The sequence below is a fragment of the Sesamum indicum genome, linkage group LG12, assembly GCF_000512975.1.
Source record: "Sesamum indicum cultivar Zhongzhi No. 13 linkage group LG12, S_indicum_v1.0, whole genome shotgun sequence".
NCBI classification, from domain to species: Eukaryota; Viridiplantae; Streptophyta; class Magnoliopsida; order Lamiales; family Pedaliaceae; genus Sesamum; species Sesamum indicum.
In genome coordinates, this window is record NC_026156.1 from 343,573 (window position 1) to 362,166 (window position 18,594).

The following is an 18,594-nucleotide window of genomic DNA, read 5'->3' on the forward strand; positions in this document are numbered from 1 at the left end:
GGAGTGCGGCTGACGCACGTGTCTTGAATCATGCTATATCACAGGACCAAAATTTCCCTTTTCCTCCAAATGGTGAGTAAACAAGTTAACATAGTTCCATTATACTCCATAGTTATTAAGAAAGAAGCAATTCTTATATTATCAATGCTGATAATAATTTATGAAGTACTGCAGGCAAGTATTATCTAGTGGATGCTGGATTTACAAACTATCAATGTTTTCTTGCGCCTTACAGAGGTACTCGATACCACCTAGCCGAGTATAGGGGCCATGGTCGCCGATATCGAACCCCACAGGACCTATTTAACCATGCCCATTCTCGTTTAAGAAATGTAATTGAGCGTTGCTTTGGAGTACTGAAGAAGCGGTTTCCAATATTACAGTGGGGGATGCCGAGCTACCTTCTTCAGCACCAAGTGGATTTAGTTATCGCTTGTTGTACACTTCATAACTTCATCCGTAGGTTCAGTCATGATGACATTATTTTCAACGAACCAGAAGATGAAATTCCTCCCGATATGGATTCATTCTACCATAGAGAACATCCTACCGTGACTGAACTAGAAGCACAACGCATATTCCGCGACAACATAGCAATGCAGATGTGGGCATCTTATAATCCAACCTAGGCATTGGTAAACGTAAAGTAGACAATCCGAATGTAATGTTAATGTGCAACTTGTGACTAGTGTGTAACAAGTACGAAATGAGGATTGTGATCCAAAATTGGTTAATGTCGTTACATTCAGCCTATTTTACTACCTTTAAATGTGTTCGACATATAATTTAGATGTTCATAAGATTTTAATTATGATATCAGCTTGGTGTATACATGTTTTATATTTTATACTTTAAGATTAGTTTTTGCAGACATGGCATATCGTAGATACTTGGAACGGGCTGGCTTTCCACAGGAGGAGCATTGGACATTAAATGTTGAGCAGCGCTTAATGTGGATGATTGTGGATGACAACACCCGAGTCCCCATGAGAGATGATCGACGTGCGGAGGCACACATGAACCAGTGGGTTCGTGGATTACGACGGCATTTTGGGTATCATTACACACGAGATCAGGTCCGTCAGAAATTTTATGAATTGAAAGAGCGATTTCGTCAGTTCCACGAAATCACTCAGATACCAGGAATTTATTATGATGTTGAAACATTTTGTATGGATTTTCCTGATGAGCTACGACCACATACGACACGGGTATGTCATGTTATCGCTTTAATTAAATTATTGCAACCTAGTAACTGTTTATTCCGAATTACTATTTATTTTTCATTGATTGATTGTCAATATGAACCTGTTGTAGATCTACCCGTTGGCTAGACGATACTACCAGTATCCAGAGCCTCATTACCCCAGCATGCTCGAGATATGGGGCCCAATTAGACTACCGCTTGGGTCAGCTGAGTTGCACAGTGACGGGGGCATAGCCGAGATAACCCACCGCGTAGTTTTGTGAGAGGTGGCGAAGAAGCCCCCATTATCATATCGGGATCCACTGCACCAACTCACCAAACGCATACCCATATTGCCAGTTGGGATGTTGAGGAACAGGTAGCTCGTGGGGATGGTGGCCCACGATTGGCGCGCAATATTTCATTAGCGCCACGTAGAAGTTTGGACATGGGTTCGGGAGTTGGCGGGATCAGGTCATGGATAGATTACATTCGTCGCTTTGGCGTGCAATCCGACCGTGGAGGCCATTCGCATAGTGAGGGAGACAGTACAGCACGCTCGCGGCGACCAACCGGAATTCCACCACGTCGACGTGACGGTCCTTAAGTATTAGTGGTGTTGTAGAATATGTGAGCCAGTCACTTGTTGTCATATGTTAATTATAAAGTTAACGGGAACATGATTGTGTGCGTCATTTATCATTCAATGACTTAAGGGTTTCATTGTCATACTTTAATTAGACAATACGCCGTATTAATCCAAAATATATTTTTCAAACCATTGGAATCTGTAGTTATAAATTATATTTAGTTAATATTGGATTATGTGGATCTTCAAATTATAAAAAATTGAAGGATGCATTAGAGAGTTGATATACATGTTAGATGTATAATATTTTCTTTGGTGATGTTTGTATTTTTTATTTTTAAATGCAAATACATTTTATTTTAACCACTTAATATTTTGTACATAATATTTTCTACATCATTGGAATAATTAAAAAATTTTAAAAAATACAAAATAATAGAAAATTTCTATGCGATTAATTCATATATTACATTATTTGAATAATATATTTAAATTTATCACCTCGAACAGAACGTCTAACAAAAAATATTGTTAATCCATTACTAGAGTGCATTTAATTATTTATAAAAGTGTATCTACATAAATTATTTTTTTTACATTTCCATACATATATAATTAGAAAATAAAATTTATTTTAATCCATTCACAACTAAATAAATTAAATATATTTTTATACATATATATATATATAAATATATACAAAAGAGACATGATTTGACAATGAACAGTACTTTTTGTCTCCTACTACCCAACATCAAACATACCATACTTATTTTATATTATCTCCAAAAACAAATCCAAACATACACACTATCTCTAACTTATTTTTATTTATCTTTGTTTTTCTCTCTCCATCTCCACAAAATACCCTAAAACAAGTTAAAAACAAAACCAAACATTATGAAATAATTCCAGCCCAAAAACTTAATACAAATGGGCCATACTTTGACAGGGCTTTGGGCAGTAGTAGGAGATGGGCCAGCCCAAACTCACACGTTTAGGCCCAACACTTGATCTACAATCTTCCCTTTCTGGTGAATTATGTATTCCATCTTCTATGCATTAAGTGACTCTATAATTAGTCAGTCGAGATAAATATAAATATTTATTCTAATTTTTTGTTGATGTCAGCAAATTATGTGAATTTTATTAATAAATGTATCTATTTGTTGTGTAGAAACAAACGTCAAGGATTTTATGTATATTTGCCCGAACCACGTAAAGTATAAGTGTAAGTACACTAAATTTCGGGAGAGGATGGTGTGATTATCCCTAAGTAATGTAATGAGGCGTTCCTTGGGCTAGGTTTAAGCACAACCATCAAACTTTTAGACACTTGAGCTTAATAAGGAAAAAGCAGACAAACCATCTGGCTTTATCATATACACGTAACATTAGATGGGATTCATGTGCTAAAATGCTTTTCAAGCAAGATGGAAGAGTGTCTGCATTCAATTACAGCCCAACAAATATGCAGGTTCTTTATTATCATCTTGATGGTTGAACTGTTAGCCAGAGCAACCTCGATTAACTTAATAATTTATGCTCAGAGAGAAATGGAACGACTAAAGCTTGTACCGTTTTCAGCGTCTCCTGAGGATCTAGTGAAGCATCAACTTTTAGTATCCCTTCAGATTCATCAATTTGTAGCGAATCTAATTGAGATTGCAAGAGTTTAGACGGCATGAAATGGTTCCCTTCTGCTGCTCGTTTCTCCAGCCGAGCGGCTAGCACATCAGCAGCGACACTCAACAATACAAATTTTACAGCACATGTAAAAGAATCTGGCACGTAGTTTGGGTCTGCACATCTAAGAATTTCTCTGTAATGCTTCTGCAAAGCAGAACATCCAAGAATTACAGTTTCTCCATTTACCAAGCTTACTGTCAGAGCATCACGTAGAGTTTCAAGCCAAGGAATGCGGTCCTCATCTGAAAGAGGGATCCCAGCCTTCATCTTGTCTGTTTTATAGGAGTTAAAAAGAACAAAATGGTGTTATTTTACGAAATTGACAGCAACACAGTTGTGATTAAGAACCTACCTTTGTTTGACTGTGGGTGGTAATCATCGGCATCAAGAAAGCGGGCATTTAGCACTTTTGCCAGCATGCCACCTATAGTTCTGCAGAGTAGAAGAAGTAACACAGCAAGTGAGTAGAAAATAATACCATATGGACACTCAAAGATGTAATTAACTAAAGGTGGTAATAACAAGAAAATGGAAATTGAAGCCTAACAACGAACAATGAAGCCAACAAGAAGTAAGCAGAAGAGATGTAAATATACACTCACGACTTTCCAGCACCACTAACTCCCATGAGCACTATAGCTAACCCTGTGAAAAAGAAGTAACATATGAATCATGAGATGTAAGGAAGATATAACTTCAAAATAAGAAAAATCAAGCATACAGATCATCAGATCAAGTTTGTTAGTGTTCAGTTCCGTACAATAGGCAAGATGGAAAAAGACTAACATATAGAAGCAACCTTTATTAGATGCCATCTCTCAGTTAAATAAATAATTGACAGTACGTATGAAGATCAACTAATAAAATACGTTCGGAAGCCAATGAGGACGTAAGGCCTTGACGAGAACAGGAATTGGTAGCAACTGGGAACCTGCAAGTCAAAGAAGTTGAGCATATGAGACAGTTGTGAGTGAGAATAACAGGTTATATGACCATGAAAAAGAGGTAAAGCAACTTTTAAGAAGGTAGCTTCATTTTTCTCAAACGAGTTACTTATGGTGAGGACAGAACAAGTCAGAATAAGAATCCCAATACACATTCCAAGTCATTGTACTGAAGTATGAATGCCGTAACAATGCTAATCTCCGCAGAGTTATATGCAGATAACATAAGCATGTGCATATGGTAATTGTGGGGGTAGCTGCACAACTCTCCCTTTAAACATTACTATCAAACTTCCACAAGAGGACATATTATACAAACCAACTCACAACTTTCAGCATCTACACGATATGACACTACTTGAGCACACCATTTCCAAATGGTAAGCGGGATTTGTCATGGACTCGATTAATAAAGCACAACTGATGGCAAAAGAAAAAGTGAAGAAGTTAAGCTGGTTTTGATGCAACCCCATCACATTCTCTCAACATGAACTTCAAGAAGCTTCATAGTTAGCTCAGAACTCAAAAGATCCTAATCGGTTACTGTGCACTACTAAGATTTGGATGCACAAAAACCTGAGCGATGAGCACTATAAGTTCCGAGTTGCTGTGTCTTGGACTGTTCCCACATAAAGAAACCATGAAAAGAGCAACTTTTGTTCAAGAAATAAGCAGTTCTATTCTTCTCAAAGAAATGAAATGGGATTACAGTAATTATATATATTGCAAGTCTCATCTGACTGTACAAGATCATCCCTGAGACTACCACAGAACAACCAAGAAGCTTGGAAACACAATCTGTTAAATAATCCCCAATCATAAACTAAGTCAACATAACCCAATAGATTCAAGAATCAGAAAAATTAATGTTTCCATGTGTCAAAAGTTTAATCTTGATGAACATCATCACAGAGTTCACACAAACTTTTCGAGCTAAAAGAGACAACATAACCAAGAAATCCGACAGAGGCACGTAATTGAAAGATACAGAAAAGGGATACTTGGAAGAAAATATAAAAGCACAATCTCATCATGTAATAATCCTTAGGAACTGCATCGAGACGTAAACAGCTCTGGCATTCGAATAGTAACCAACGATTAAAGTAGACGAACCTTAAATATTAAAGTTGAAATTTGGCGTAAGCAAATGAAATCAGTTGTGCGCTTTTCTCAGTTCTTGGCCTGGAATTTGGCTCTACCAATTGTCAAACGTGGTTGGGTTAATGCAGTCATCGGTCTGCTTATTCCTTCCCCCCCTCCCCCCTTTTCCTTCCTTCTATGTTTCGTCAGCAACAAATAATAGTTTGGTATAAACGACCTATCGCTAACAATAATTGATCAGTACTTTGATTAACAACATTTGATCAATCGGACAACTAGATGCTTCGGCCTATATTGAATGTCGGGTTGCTTATTGAGGATAAAAGTACATCCAACCCATATGAAATTTTACCACCAACTGATTGTATCCATTAAACAAGTTACAAATTGATATTAAATTTTATATTAAAGTTTATATAAATATATATACGTAAAATATTCACCGTTAATATGAACTTTAAACAGGAATTAATGTATATATAGAATAGAATGTATTACAAATGCAATTTAAAAAGAATCCTGATTGACAAATAATGTGATTAAAAGGCGGAAAATATGAGCAGGGTAATGCAAAACCAAACCCATTAAATTTGTGAAAGTCGTGAACATTTACAAATGCTAGGGTTTTTTATGTTTATAATTTGGCTGATTTCATCTTCTTTTAGAAAATTTCACTAGATAGCAGGATCTAGTCTAGAAATAGAAGTGTTGCAATCTTTTACTGGCATGTAAGTTTCTTTACTAGCAATCTTTACATGCGGCAATGCAAAACAACCAAGATAAGTAGTAATAGTATTACCTTTATCATAAACTAAGTTTAATCTAACAATGGAGGATTAAAGATATGATTGTAGAACTAAGTTATTTTTCCCCCTACCTGTTGGCCTTTGGTTGCAAAATCCATCACTTATTTAAATTTCAATATCATCTAATTTTAGAAGAGAAAGACAAAGAAATTACAAAAATCTGATAGTACAAAAATATCTGTTACATTTGTTTTCAATTCAGAAGAGAAAGAAGATTTAATTTCCAATTTTCTCTATCTTTTGAATTGTGATTTAGTTATTAAAGGTCCAAAATAGTCTGATATAAAAAGGAAAGCAGGAATATTAACTATCAGTGACAAACCAACCAGCAACTTACTAAATCTCTTATTCAAATAAGCTAGAAAAAAAAAATGATGTTACTATTGACTTTAAATTGAGTAGGCACCATCAATTACATCAAAAAACTCAAAAGTGTATATGCATAGAGGAGTGTTTCCGGGTAATAGTGCCATTTACTGGAGCGACAACATTCACAGGAAGATGGGAGCCATCACGAGAGTTATGGTAGCCAGCATTTTGATGAGAACATGAAGAGATGGTCCTGCAGTATCCTTGAATGGATCTCCCACTCTGCAAAACAGCATCAATTTATAAGAATACGCGGGATATAACCATATATGATTCAATTTCATGTTCCACGCAAAAGGTGTAATTCTTGAGGTGTAGTCTAAAATGAATAATCTTAAAATATGGACATCTAAAAGGGACTAACTATTTCTGACCAATAAGAATTCAGTCCACATCTTCTATGTCAAATTAGTATTTCATCTTATATTCCAGCTCACATATATGAGGTGTGTATAAGATGCCGCCTGTATTTGTGGAGTGGAATACAAGATGGGTCAAAATTGGGAATAAAATCAGTACTGGTAAAGTTAGAATACCCCTTCAAGACGTCTTCCCAAATGTAGTAGTAACAATTAATGGCAGGTGAAAACCACCAAACTCGACAACAAGATTATTAATAGTATTCTTCAGAAACGTCAAAACACTTACGTATCACCAGTAACTGCTGCTTTGTGGCAGTCACTCCCTTTGCCTCCTAAAGCGCCAGTTTCAATGTATTTCTTTGCGTTATCCCAAGCACCTCCAGCAGTGTTGAGGAATAGAGCCATGAGGATACCAGAGACTGTTGCAAACATCAACATGGCAGCCACAACCTTTGCACCAAGCAGAGGATGACCTGTATAATAGCCTAGCACCCGGAATAGAAAACCTAGAAGAAAGAAAATTGTTATACTTATTAATTAAAGCGCTTAATCACGGAACCAACAACAATACTTGATGAGAACAATCATAGAAGGTTAAGAAAGCCTACTTCCAATGGAAAATGAAAATAAAATGCAAGCAACACACAAGCTTGAGAAGCTCCAATAGAGTAAACATGTCTTCTATTTACCATCTGTCCCCCAAATTAGTCCGAAGTCAGCTCTTTTGGCATTCAATCCTCAATAAGGAAAAGATCCATAGTCGGAAACAAAATTTGTACACAGTGATTATCCCATAAGTAGGTAGAAGTAGAAACTCGCTTGAAATTCTTCTAAATTGTAAAAATCTCATTCAATATTCAAATCAGCTAATTGCAGAATCAGCACAAACATCTTTTAATAACTTATTATTAATTGTAAAAGCAAAATTATTTAAGAAGGGTTCTTACTTCCAAAACATAGCAAGGGAACTTGCAACATGCAGCTAGTCCTAAATACAAAATATTACCTCTATTGCTTTCCAAGCCAGACGCATAGCTTGAGAAATACCCTCCTCATAAATACATGAAAATGCTTAAAGAATGGAGGTTAATTACATGTTGAAAGATGCAACACATAATACTGTGATCATGTGTTTCCAACATGCGCACTGCAAATCGTATTACCTAATGAAGCAATTATTAGGTTAACCAGAAGGCACGTTAGAGAAGCAAACACTTACCAACAACTATAGGTGATATAATAGCCAACGCTCCAGGCTTTATCATCTCCCTTAAAGACGCAGAAGCAACAATAGATACACATCGACCATAATCAGGTTTCTCCTTGTAATCCTGAAACAAACAAGTGATGATTATGCACATTGGTTATGGAAGATATAACATACCGGATTAAACCCCAAAAAGACATGAAGTTAATATACGAACCATGATCCCCGGTCTCTCAATAAACTGTCTCCTTACTTCATTAACTACCTCTTGAGCACTTCGACCAACTGCAGCACAGGCCCATGCACTAAACAGATATATAAGCATAGAGCCCAACAATCCACCAATAAACACTTCAGGTATGGCAATGTCAACCTGTAGCCAAGTTCACGAACAAAACAAATTTATAGGTTGAATAGTGTATGGCTTTAACCTGTAAGTACACTTACTAATCCAACCTGATTAAAGGCTACATGTGCAAATGAAGCTACTTCATCCATATAAGCGCTAAACAGAAGAAAAGATGCCAGTGCTGCAGATCCAATTGCAAATCCTTTGGTCGTAGCTTTTGTAGTATTTCCAACCGCATCAAGAACATCAGTAATTTCACGTACACTTTCAGGCTGCAATAGGTAACAAGGAAGTATAAATAAAAGGTAATCTTAAAAGTTACACTTCCTTACAAAATAACCTTAAAAGCAGGCTAAACATCTCAAGGTTATCCATAGTACCTGTTGACTCATCTCAACAATTCCACCGGCATTATCAGCTATTGGACCAAACATATCCATTGTGAGCACATAAGCTGCTGTACTGAGCATTCCCATGGTCGCAACAGCTGTTCCAAATAACCCACCAGTTGGACTTCCAGACTCATCAACCAGCCCGGAAGTTTGGCCCAGCCAAAATGCTGAGATAATAGAAATACTAATAACAAGAACAGGAAGAGCTGTTGACTCCAGACCCAAACTAACTCCAGCAATTATATTAGTTCCATGTCCCGTGGAGCTAGAAAGTGCTAATGTGCGAACAGGTTCATGCTTGTAATCGGTGTAATACTTTGTGATATATACAAAGATATAAGCCGTCATAATGCCAACCAAACCACACAAGGCAAAGTTCAACCAAGCAGAAGGTGCTTGTTCAGTATACAGCATCCAGCGTGTGGACTGCGAAAGCAATAGCAGACATTACCAGATTGAGCCAGCAAATGATGCACCAGGAACGAACAAACAGAGATACCCCCAATGAGAAAAGCAGGAAGAATCAAGGTTTCCTAGAGTCTAGAGACTAAAATTACAAATACAAAGAGAAGACAGGACCTCCTTACCAAACCAAATGTAAGAACAGCTAAAACTACTGTTACAGAATATCCTTTCTGAAGAATTTTCATTGGATCCTCCATAGCACCAATGATTCCAGAGTCACGTGTATTTCGAATAGAAAAGATCCCGACTGAAGATATTACCAGGTCAAATGAGTGAACAACAAGAGGAAACAGAATGAAGCCTGATGGATCTGCATGTAAACAATAAACATAAGAGCCAATTAGATTTTTCCCAGCAAGAAAAAAAGCAAATTATCGTGTAAAATCATTACTCAGCATCATTACCCTGTTACGTAATCAATAGCAAAGAAGGCCACAGGAAGCAGAAAAACATGTCTAAGAAAATAAGTAACGGCAATGAATTCAAAGAAAGAAATGCAAAAGAAAGTTTATAGTCAATCAGTAATTTTGAACACTATTCTCATTAATTTAATTGAAGATCATTACAAATAGGATGCATCAGCATAAACCAAACAGAGAACATTCTTGCTTGACCAATACAAGAAGATTGACATCATAATATGATCTTAAGACATGAGACATGACACTGGAAATTCAACAGTAACCAACCTTTCTTATTGCCAGAGATGCATTTTAAAGCAAACTTTTTTTTTTAAAAAAAAAAGGTAGGAAAATTCTACCGCAGTGGGGGATAAGATTTCCATCAATCATTAATTCTTGTTTTCATGCATTTCAGAATGTTTGTTATTGTTGACTTCTTCTGGTCGATTTCCTCTAGGGGTAATAAAGATATTTTTGCCATATACATCAAAACATTGGGTTTAGAATGTGACACTACCACATATGTGAAATTAAATAAATGCACGAAAAAAACACCAATCTAAATTGTAAACTCAGCAGCAAAGGATTAAGAATAAATGTTGTGGAAATTTTCCTCAAATAAAAGTGCAAAAGCAGCTAATCCAAAAAGCACATGTTTGAGAAAGTGAATTTACATATAAAAAAGGCTTCTCTTATTTGGGTATTGAACCATATTCACATGTAGATAAAAAGACTCAGTGTATACCCTCAATTTTACACCGTTGCGCCATTGTTCCACCAAGTATCATTGCACTTATTATTTCTGCAGCAATACTTTCAAACAGATCGGCACCACGAGCAGCACAGTCGCCAACATTGTCTCCGACCTTTAATTTGTCAATCATTTATCCATCAAAATGAATAATTTGTCAAATGATGGATCCATGAATAATTTTTTGCAATGATGATTGAATCCATCACAATGAATGAAACAAGTAAATGGTAAAGATTCACCAAAGAAGATATAGGAAGAGCTGAATACATGTTTCCCTGTGCCACATGCTTGACCAAACATAGTTCCAAAAAGATAATATAGCCAGTAATAAAATAAAATATAGGAAACCTCATACCAGATCAGCAATGACTGCAGGATTACGTGGATCATCTTCAGGAATACCCTGCTCCACCTTTCCGACAAGGTCAGCTCCAACATCAGCTGCTTTTGTATATATTCCACCACCCAACTGAGCAAAAAGCGCAACAAATGAAGCTCCAAAACCATATCCAACAAGCAGAAGGGGCACTGAAAGAGAAAAAAGAAATATCAGGCTACAGATGGCAAACACTTGCAAATCTGTGGGACAAGGAAAAAGAAAAAAGAACAAGCACATACACGGACACGTACACACCCAAAAAGAAAACATTTGGAAGTTCATTAAGATGGGAATATGAGAAGCGACACTTACAATCAGAAACCTTCATGGCACCTGGTGAATCAACCTCCAACCAAACATAAAAGGTGGCATAAAGAACAGCAATACCAATGACAGCCATTCCAACAACCACCAAAGCAGAAAATCCACCAGCGCGAACAGCAATCTGCAAAAGAATGAAGCCAACTCATCAAATCTACATGCATTTCCATCTGCACACGAAGTAAACAAGCATCTCCAGTGGAAAAGACCTGCAATGCCTCTCTTGCAGATCGTCTTGCTGCACTTGATACACGAACATTTGCACGCACAGAGACCCACATTCCAACATAGCCAGCAATACCAGAGCAAAGAGCCCCAAGAAGAAAAGCAGCAACAGTAATATAAGCAGATGTTGACCTGTATCACCATGTGCAAAGCCATGATCTATCATTAGAAACTCTTGTGGCGTGTAGTCTAAATGTAGAGAGCCAGGGGGGGCACCATACCCCAAATACAAATTCTATAGTTACCTCCCCAAACCAGAAGATTCTTGCTGTGGTGTCGTACTACGAAACAGGTATATGCTCAGGATTACTAATCCTAGTAAAATAGCCATCTTTGAGATAGTCCCATATTGGGTCCTAAAGAAACCTTCAGCACCATCACGTATAGCTTCTGATATCTAGCAAGTAAAATAATAAGGTGAAGGCATTGAAACAAAAGAAAACACTTCAAGCTGAAAAAGTTAGCCATTGAGTAGCATTCACTTCCAGTGCCATGGAAGCCAAACTTATAGAACTTTTATTAAGTCATACTGGGCAGAGAAAGCTCAGAACAAAAATAATAGGTATCAATCTAGTAGAAGACAGCAAATTTGACTACTAAATCCCAATACAATGCAACAGAGAAATATCAATAGCAAATTTGACTACTAAATACCAATATAATGCAACAGAGAAATATCAAACTAAAAAGATATTTTGAAGATCCAATATTGGCTCAAAATTGTAAAAAGAAAACATAAAATACAAAGGCCATATAAAAAAGTATTGAACTATTGATTAAGTCCAATCCCAGGAAACCAAATAAATAACAAATGATTTCTTATCATGTACATGAAAGAATAAGAATTAAGTGTATATCACAGAAAAATGGAGAACAGAATTGAAAAGATTACTAAACAATAACAACGAATACCTGAACCATCTCAGGAGGTCCCTCATCCTTAGAAAGTACCCACTTAGTAAGGTATATCGACACAAGAAAACTGATTATGCAAACTGAGTATACAAACACAATAATTGGCGAGGTACTTGCACCAATATAAAAGAGAGCTCCAAGTCCAAAGAGCAAAAGCACCACAAGAACACGACTGTTTATTCTCATGAGCAAACGAAAGATCTGCAGAAAGCATTTGGCAGTTAGCACCGAAGCAAAATCAGAAATACGTGCAACATAAGTTGAGATGATAAGAAACGCTGCAAGCAAAGAAAAGGCCTATGGAAACAAAAGAAAAGGCAACTTTACTATTCTCCATTCATTCAATTATTACCCCGTTATCAGCTGCTAGTAACTTGCAACATGTACAAAGAAAGCCAAGATCTCCAAATCAGATATCATAATTACTCTGAAATGGAAGGCCCAAGATATAAATACAGGGTTCCAGTATGGTTGTCTTTTCAGCTCAGTCCTAAAGTATTCACTCATTTTTTTTTATAAATTTTACTGCAAAAGTGAACGATTTGTCACTTTTTCCACATAAACTTCTTCTTCTTGTGTTTTAGGAAGTAGGTCCCCTTGCACAATATGATGCAACTACCGATGTGCGACTGAAAGACATATCTTCCAGTTCCAAACACAATAAGCAGTCCAAAATTTTATCTTATAGTTTACAGCTAAAGCATGCCGATAACTTTCTATGCATGCAATTTAAACTAAGATAATGAACTTCTATATACAATGGGAGTAAGCATATTATCATTATGCAACATAATACTTGTTCAAATGTGGGCCTTAAGAACCATAAATCAGAAGGCAAAGAACCTGGAACTGAGCACATAAAACAAAAATGTTTTGTTACTGGTTGTCCAAATTTAGTGATACAGGTAAAATTAACTATAAAATAGTATGTATTGCTTAAAAAATAAAAATACATTAGTAAAATAGATGCACTTACCAGAGGTGAGTAAGGTTTACTGCGCATGTTAGGGAATGTCCTCGTCCTTTCCTGATAAAGCCCACCCTCCATATCATCATCCATTGCAACAGCTTGGAAGGAGTTCACCCTCCGTGCTACAGGGAAAGGGTTAAACTCGCCACTCTGGGGCAAGTCGCCCCCTGAACCTTGTCGCTGTATCTTGAATTTTGTTACAATGGCACTGAAAATCAGAAAAGAAGCTGAGAATTTTAGGAATCAAGAAACGTTTCTCCTGTTTCGTTCAACCAGTTCCCGTGTTGCTTCAAATTCTTCACACCTGGACTGTCCTGAAACATATTCCACATGAATATCAGTTTTCAACGAAACCAATTTTGACCTATCAACACAAACAAACAGGACTTTTCCAACAACCCCCCACACCGAAGTTTTAGGCAAGAATAAGGTCTCAATGCTTATATTTACAAAATAGAAGGAAAACTTCTGCCCAAAAACGCAAATCCTTGCTATAGCACATGCTAATTCGTCTTAATAGAGATATGCATAAATATGATGAAGTATATAATGTCCGAGAGGATAGTTTCTGGACCGCTTCATTGCAAAGAAGCCACGATTTTCCAAGCATCGGAACACAAATCAAAGGGTATAGGCACTGCGAAAAACTTATAGATCATGCAGTTTTAATCGACAAATGGAACACGATTAAGTAAACAATCGGAAAGAAAAGGAAAGAGATCAGAAGAATTACGAGTGATTCATGATTCCGGTGGGCTAGGGTTTTCAGATTGGCGATGTGAGAGTAATTGATTTAGGGAGGGCTGACTCCACGGCGGAATCTCTATATCTTTCTGCCATTTAGCCGGTGGGTTAGTGAGTGCTGGGTTTACTGATCCACCATACACTCCCTGTCACGACTAATGAGAAACCCAATTACGTACGGCCACGTGGATTTCCATTCTGCCAGGTCATCGATTCTTTTTTAGTTGGTTGTGGATGGGAAGTGGAGACCGGTTTTTATTTAAACCCGGTTTGGTAAATAATCCACGTGAAGAAAAATCATTCTGACCCCGACATTTCTGGGAAGAAAAAGAGAGAAGCAGTAATGAAGAAAAAATTCTGTCGACTTCCGACGTGGAAGCCAGCCATGGCACTGGGCTCGTTCCAATTCGAATGGATTTGGATATTTTGCAGCCGGTAAATTGGCCTGTTTTCATGGCCCAAGTTCGAAACAACACCCCGTCCCGCCATAGGCCTCTACTTTCATTTCATGGCTCAGGCATTAAGGGCCGCGCCATCGCGCAAGGCTCCCCCGACAAACTACACAGCCGGTGGCTCACTTCAACGAGTTAGCGTTGTTTATATGCCTTAAAGACCGATTTGATTTCTATGAATTTGATTTGGTGATATCAAATAAGTATGTTATTGAAAATTTATCATCTAATCGATTGAAATTAATTGTGATTGTTAGACTACTAACCCCGACGGGATTCATTCCTATATTATGAGACCACCTTATGAAATACAGAAATCAAGTTTCGAAAAATGAAATGATGAAAAAAATTGAATAAGAGGAGTACTACTTTATAAGGTAGAATTAAACTTTCAAAAAGAATTAGATGGACCTCTTGAGGCAACTTTGGGTACTAGACATGAACATAAGGTTGTTATTTTGCCTGAAAAATGTAGTAAGTAGTAACTTGTTTTCTATTCAGCAATCAAGCCGTTGATTGAAGAAGAGTTGTACTGAAAATTTTCTGATGATGATGCTACATTGTTACCCATCAACTCCAACAACCTCATTAATTTATATACACTGTGACCGATGAAGGGTATCCATCAGATTCTTAGGATAAGAATTGTGATTTGAACCTACAGAACAATATTTAGGTTTCCTGTAAAATCAAACTTTAATTATTCTATGAACATTCTAACAAGAATTATGTATTGGCTTAGACAATAACTAATATGTCCTGGGAAAAATCAACTACGATTTATTCTTAATTTCTTGTGAAAATCAAGGCCAGACTCTATAGAGATTTTATTGAGGAACGGGGTCCATTTGTGCCAAATCACCTAACTGGAAAAATTAATAAATCACCCATCTTCGACGATCTTCTTCTTTTATTTATTTTTTTTCCTTCCTGTAATAAATTGTAGTTTCTTTCCTATAACAATTTTTTTAATTGATTTTCATAAAAGCCAATTTGGTGTAATCAAAAAATAAATAAATAAATAATTCAGTTGAGATACCGGCAAAATTAAATTACCAGATAAATCAACAAACATCTCAAATTAAAATAAAGATTCATGAATTTTTACTCGAGGCCATGGACCTACAATATGAGAGTTATGGATCACCTCAGGATCAAAGGCTTGTGGTATCGTCACGTCTCCTTAAATATTATAATGTTCTGAATCAAATATAAATATTTTGATTCATTCGTTTAAAAAAAGTGTGTCAATTGTTACTGGTTTAACTTTTGATTCCTTTTCACTTTCAAATTCAAACCCTATTTGATTTAGTCATGACAAGGTTTAGTTGAAAATCATCTCCACAATCTCAATGTGTATTCTTTTCTCAGGAAGTCCTCATTCTTCTTTACGGTAGAGATCAGAAACAGGTTCTCGTATTGTTCTACTCAATGAACTAGTCTACCACAAGATCTAATGATGCCTATATAATAAAATTTTATATGAATAATTATAATTAATTTTGTGGAGCACTTCTACTTTAAATTATTGAATTTATATTTTATCCAGGTTAATCCTATATTTACTTGCATAATATACAATTATTTTAAAAAATCAATAAAAATACAAATATGCAAACATATTGATCAAGGTTGTATGCTTGGTTCTTGTTCCTCAATAGGTTGTAGGGAATAAATTTGAAGTGAGCACACAAGGCAAAGATGTTGGGATTGCCCCCAACAATTAATAGGGTGTTTGATGCCTTTGGGTGTATGAAAAATTCAATAGTAGATAATTATAATCATATTAATTGTGATGCCAAATGTTTTATTTTTGTAAAAAAAATAAAAATCAATTAAGTTATTATTTGAAGTTAAACTAATATGTATTTGGTGTCACATAAATGCACCAAGGGCCATCTTACACAGAAGCCTGATAGGAAGCCTTGAGGTGGGCAAGGCCGAAGAGGGAGTAGCCTCCACTGCCCAGATACCCGCTTATAGACTTGCGGAATAGTAGGCAACAATCAAATGCCTATTGGCCCAGGGGGCTTGGAGCTGATCTAGATGCCAGGCTGGCCATTCTCCCAAGTGGTGGAAGATCATTCATCTTGAAAAGGAGCAAATATCTACGTAAGGTTTGATAAGGATAAGAAGATAACAACGGATATTGCACGCGCCTCAACCACCTCTTGGGAACTCAAGACTTATCTCCTAGAATGTCTATCCAATTGAAATTCCCTCGAGGATTATATTTCTTGATCCGCTAAAGGATTGTGGCTATAAAAACCAGACTTCTCCCTCGATTAAGGGTAACGCCATCTTTTGCACTAACAAATGTACAACCCCACTACTAAAGCACTTTAGCAATCATATTATTTTCTCATCTTCTAAGCACTTATTGCTACTTTATTTCCTCTTAATTTTATATTTCTACGACTGTATAATGACTTAAGCATTAGAGTGCTAACGTTTCTTTTTATAGGTCCCCTTTGCAGGTTTGTAAGGAATTCAACCCAAAAGCTTCGAGTCCAAAGACTTCTATAACAAGAAATTATTGCTCGCATCTATAATATTTATGAAAGTATTTAAGAATTACTAGATAAAAAAATATTAAGAAATAAATACTTAATTTATTTTAATAGTATCATTTCCTTTTTGGTTATTTTATAATAAAATAACTTATTATGTCAAACACCCTAAACATCTTATAAATTTTTAACATCTTAATTTACCTTCAGGGACTCATTTTGAGAATAAGATCTAGGAGTTCATAATATGTTTTCAATAAGATTAGTCAAACACCCTCTAAATTCACATGGGTCTCAAGATCGTTTACAATACAAGAATAAAATCAGGTATAATATAAATTTCATACCTGAATGCTTTTGATGAGACATTATTTATAAATTTTACCCAATCTACGACATGCATCAATTGTTCAAAGAGATGTCATGTGCATTATCTCCTACAGCCTAGATTCCAAATTATTGGACCGATCGGATCAACTCAACCCATATATAAACTTGTGGATCATTTGTCCTTTTAAAGAATTTGACACATTAAGGGTGTTAGTTTCAATAATTTGAACATTTTATCCTTATCACATGTATTATTAAACAATTCATATTTATTTATTCATTTATCATATGTACAAAATTAAACAAGCCTCTACATATAACACCAAAACTTCCAAAGAATCACATGGATGAATTGTATTAGCAGTAAAAAAAAAAAATCTTACTACAACATAAATATCTTAGAATGGATTTTGTAATGATGCCTAATTTTGTCAGAGAGCTGTTTGTTTCGGCTCACTATGCAGCTATGCTCTGATTTGACACTTTCCAGCTCCAACAGAGCTTTCAGCCGTTACTGCTGCCTCTCGAAAAATCTTCCTATGACTGAAATGCCCCCGTTGATTTTGATGCATTATTTTCACATCACTCCACACGATAAATTTTGAATTATTGGAACTTTCAAGGGGTTATCGCAAAATTTTAGAACTTTGCCGTTAGTTGACCGGTGTCTGATCTCATTGGTCGAATTAAAATATGTAACGTCTGCTTTTGCTTTATTATATTCATATTCCTTTGTACGAATGAATTTTTTAAAAGAAAGTTACGCCCGCAGGAATTATCTCTATATATAAAATGATGAGCCAATTTTTTTTAATAAATACATCAATTCAATTAATAAATTTATAATATAAAAATTGATATTTGATGTAGTTGAGATTTTTTTACTAAGAAATAAATCAAAAATTTTACCTCAACATAATTGCACACAAGGTGAATTGCGATTTTCAAAAGAGACGCTGTTTTCAAGAACGATGGGTCTCAATCAATGAATAGTCCCTCTCTAAAAAATTAATATTTTTGGTATTTATAGTAGTGTTGGAGATATATGGTGTGGTGGGTTGCATTTGTTTAATGTGTGCCTCATATATGTTAAATTACTCTTTTACCCTCACAAGTTAATGTGTTTTACCAATG

The 18,594-nt window shown here is 36.0% G+C and overlaps 2 protein-coding genes across 7 annotated transcripts; both read right to left on the minus strand.

Annotated features, from left to right (window-relative positions):
* Positions 3,180 to 5,803, minus strand: LOC105174794 (probable gluconokinase). Of its 6 annotated transcripts, none has more exons than XM_011096988.2 (5): positions 5,522 to 5,803; positions 4,251 to 4,395; positions 4,067 to 4,109; positions 3,817 to 3,896; positions 3,180 to 3,736 (listed from the first exon to the last, which is right to left on the minus strand). In XM_011096988.2, the coding sequence occupies exons 3-5, from the start codon at positions 4,090 to 4,092 to the stop codon at positions 3,303 to 3,305; spliced, it is 540 nt and encodes a 179-aa protein (XP_011095290.1). In that variant the 5' UTR covers positions 4,093 to 4,109; positions 4,251 to 4,395; positions 5,522 to 5,803; the 3' UTR covers positions 3,180 to 3,302. The 6 variants fall into 6 exon arrangements, with proteins under 6 accessions (XP_011095290.1, XP_011095289.1, XP_011095291.1 ...); XM_011096987.2 differs by having other exon boundaries at positions 4,334 to 4,395; positions 5,522 to 5,802; XM_011096989.2 differs by having other exon boundaries at positions 4,061 to 4,109; positions 4,334 to 4,395; positions 5,522 to 5,801.
* LOC105174795 (pyrophosphate-energized membrane proton pump 3) lies at positions 6,599 to 14,310 on the minus strand. The gene is made up of 15 exons (XM_011096991.2): positions 14,158 to 14,310; positions 13,431 to 13,738; positions 12,452 to 12,655; positions 11,785 to 11,936; positions 11,524 to 11,671; positions 11,306 to 11,438; positions 10,970 to 11,142; positions 10,606 to 10,726; positions 9,582 to 9,769; positions 8,983 to 9,420; positions 8,710 to 8,874; positions 8,471 to 8,626; positions 8,266 to 8,377; positions 7,333 to 7,552; positions 6,599 to 6,906 (listed from the first exon to the last, which is right to left on the minus strand). Exons 2-15 carry the CDS (start codon positions 13,512 to 13,514, stop codon positions 6,807 to 6,809), a joined length of 2,394 nt encoding a protein of 797 aa, XP_011095293.1. The 5' UTR covers positions 13,515 to 13,738; positions 14,158 to 14,310; the 3' UTR covers positions 6,599 to 6,806.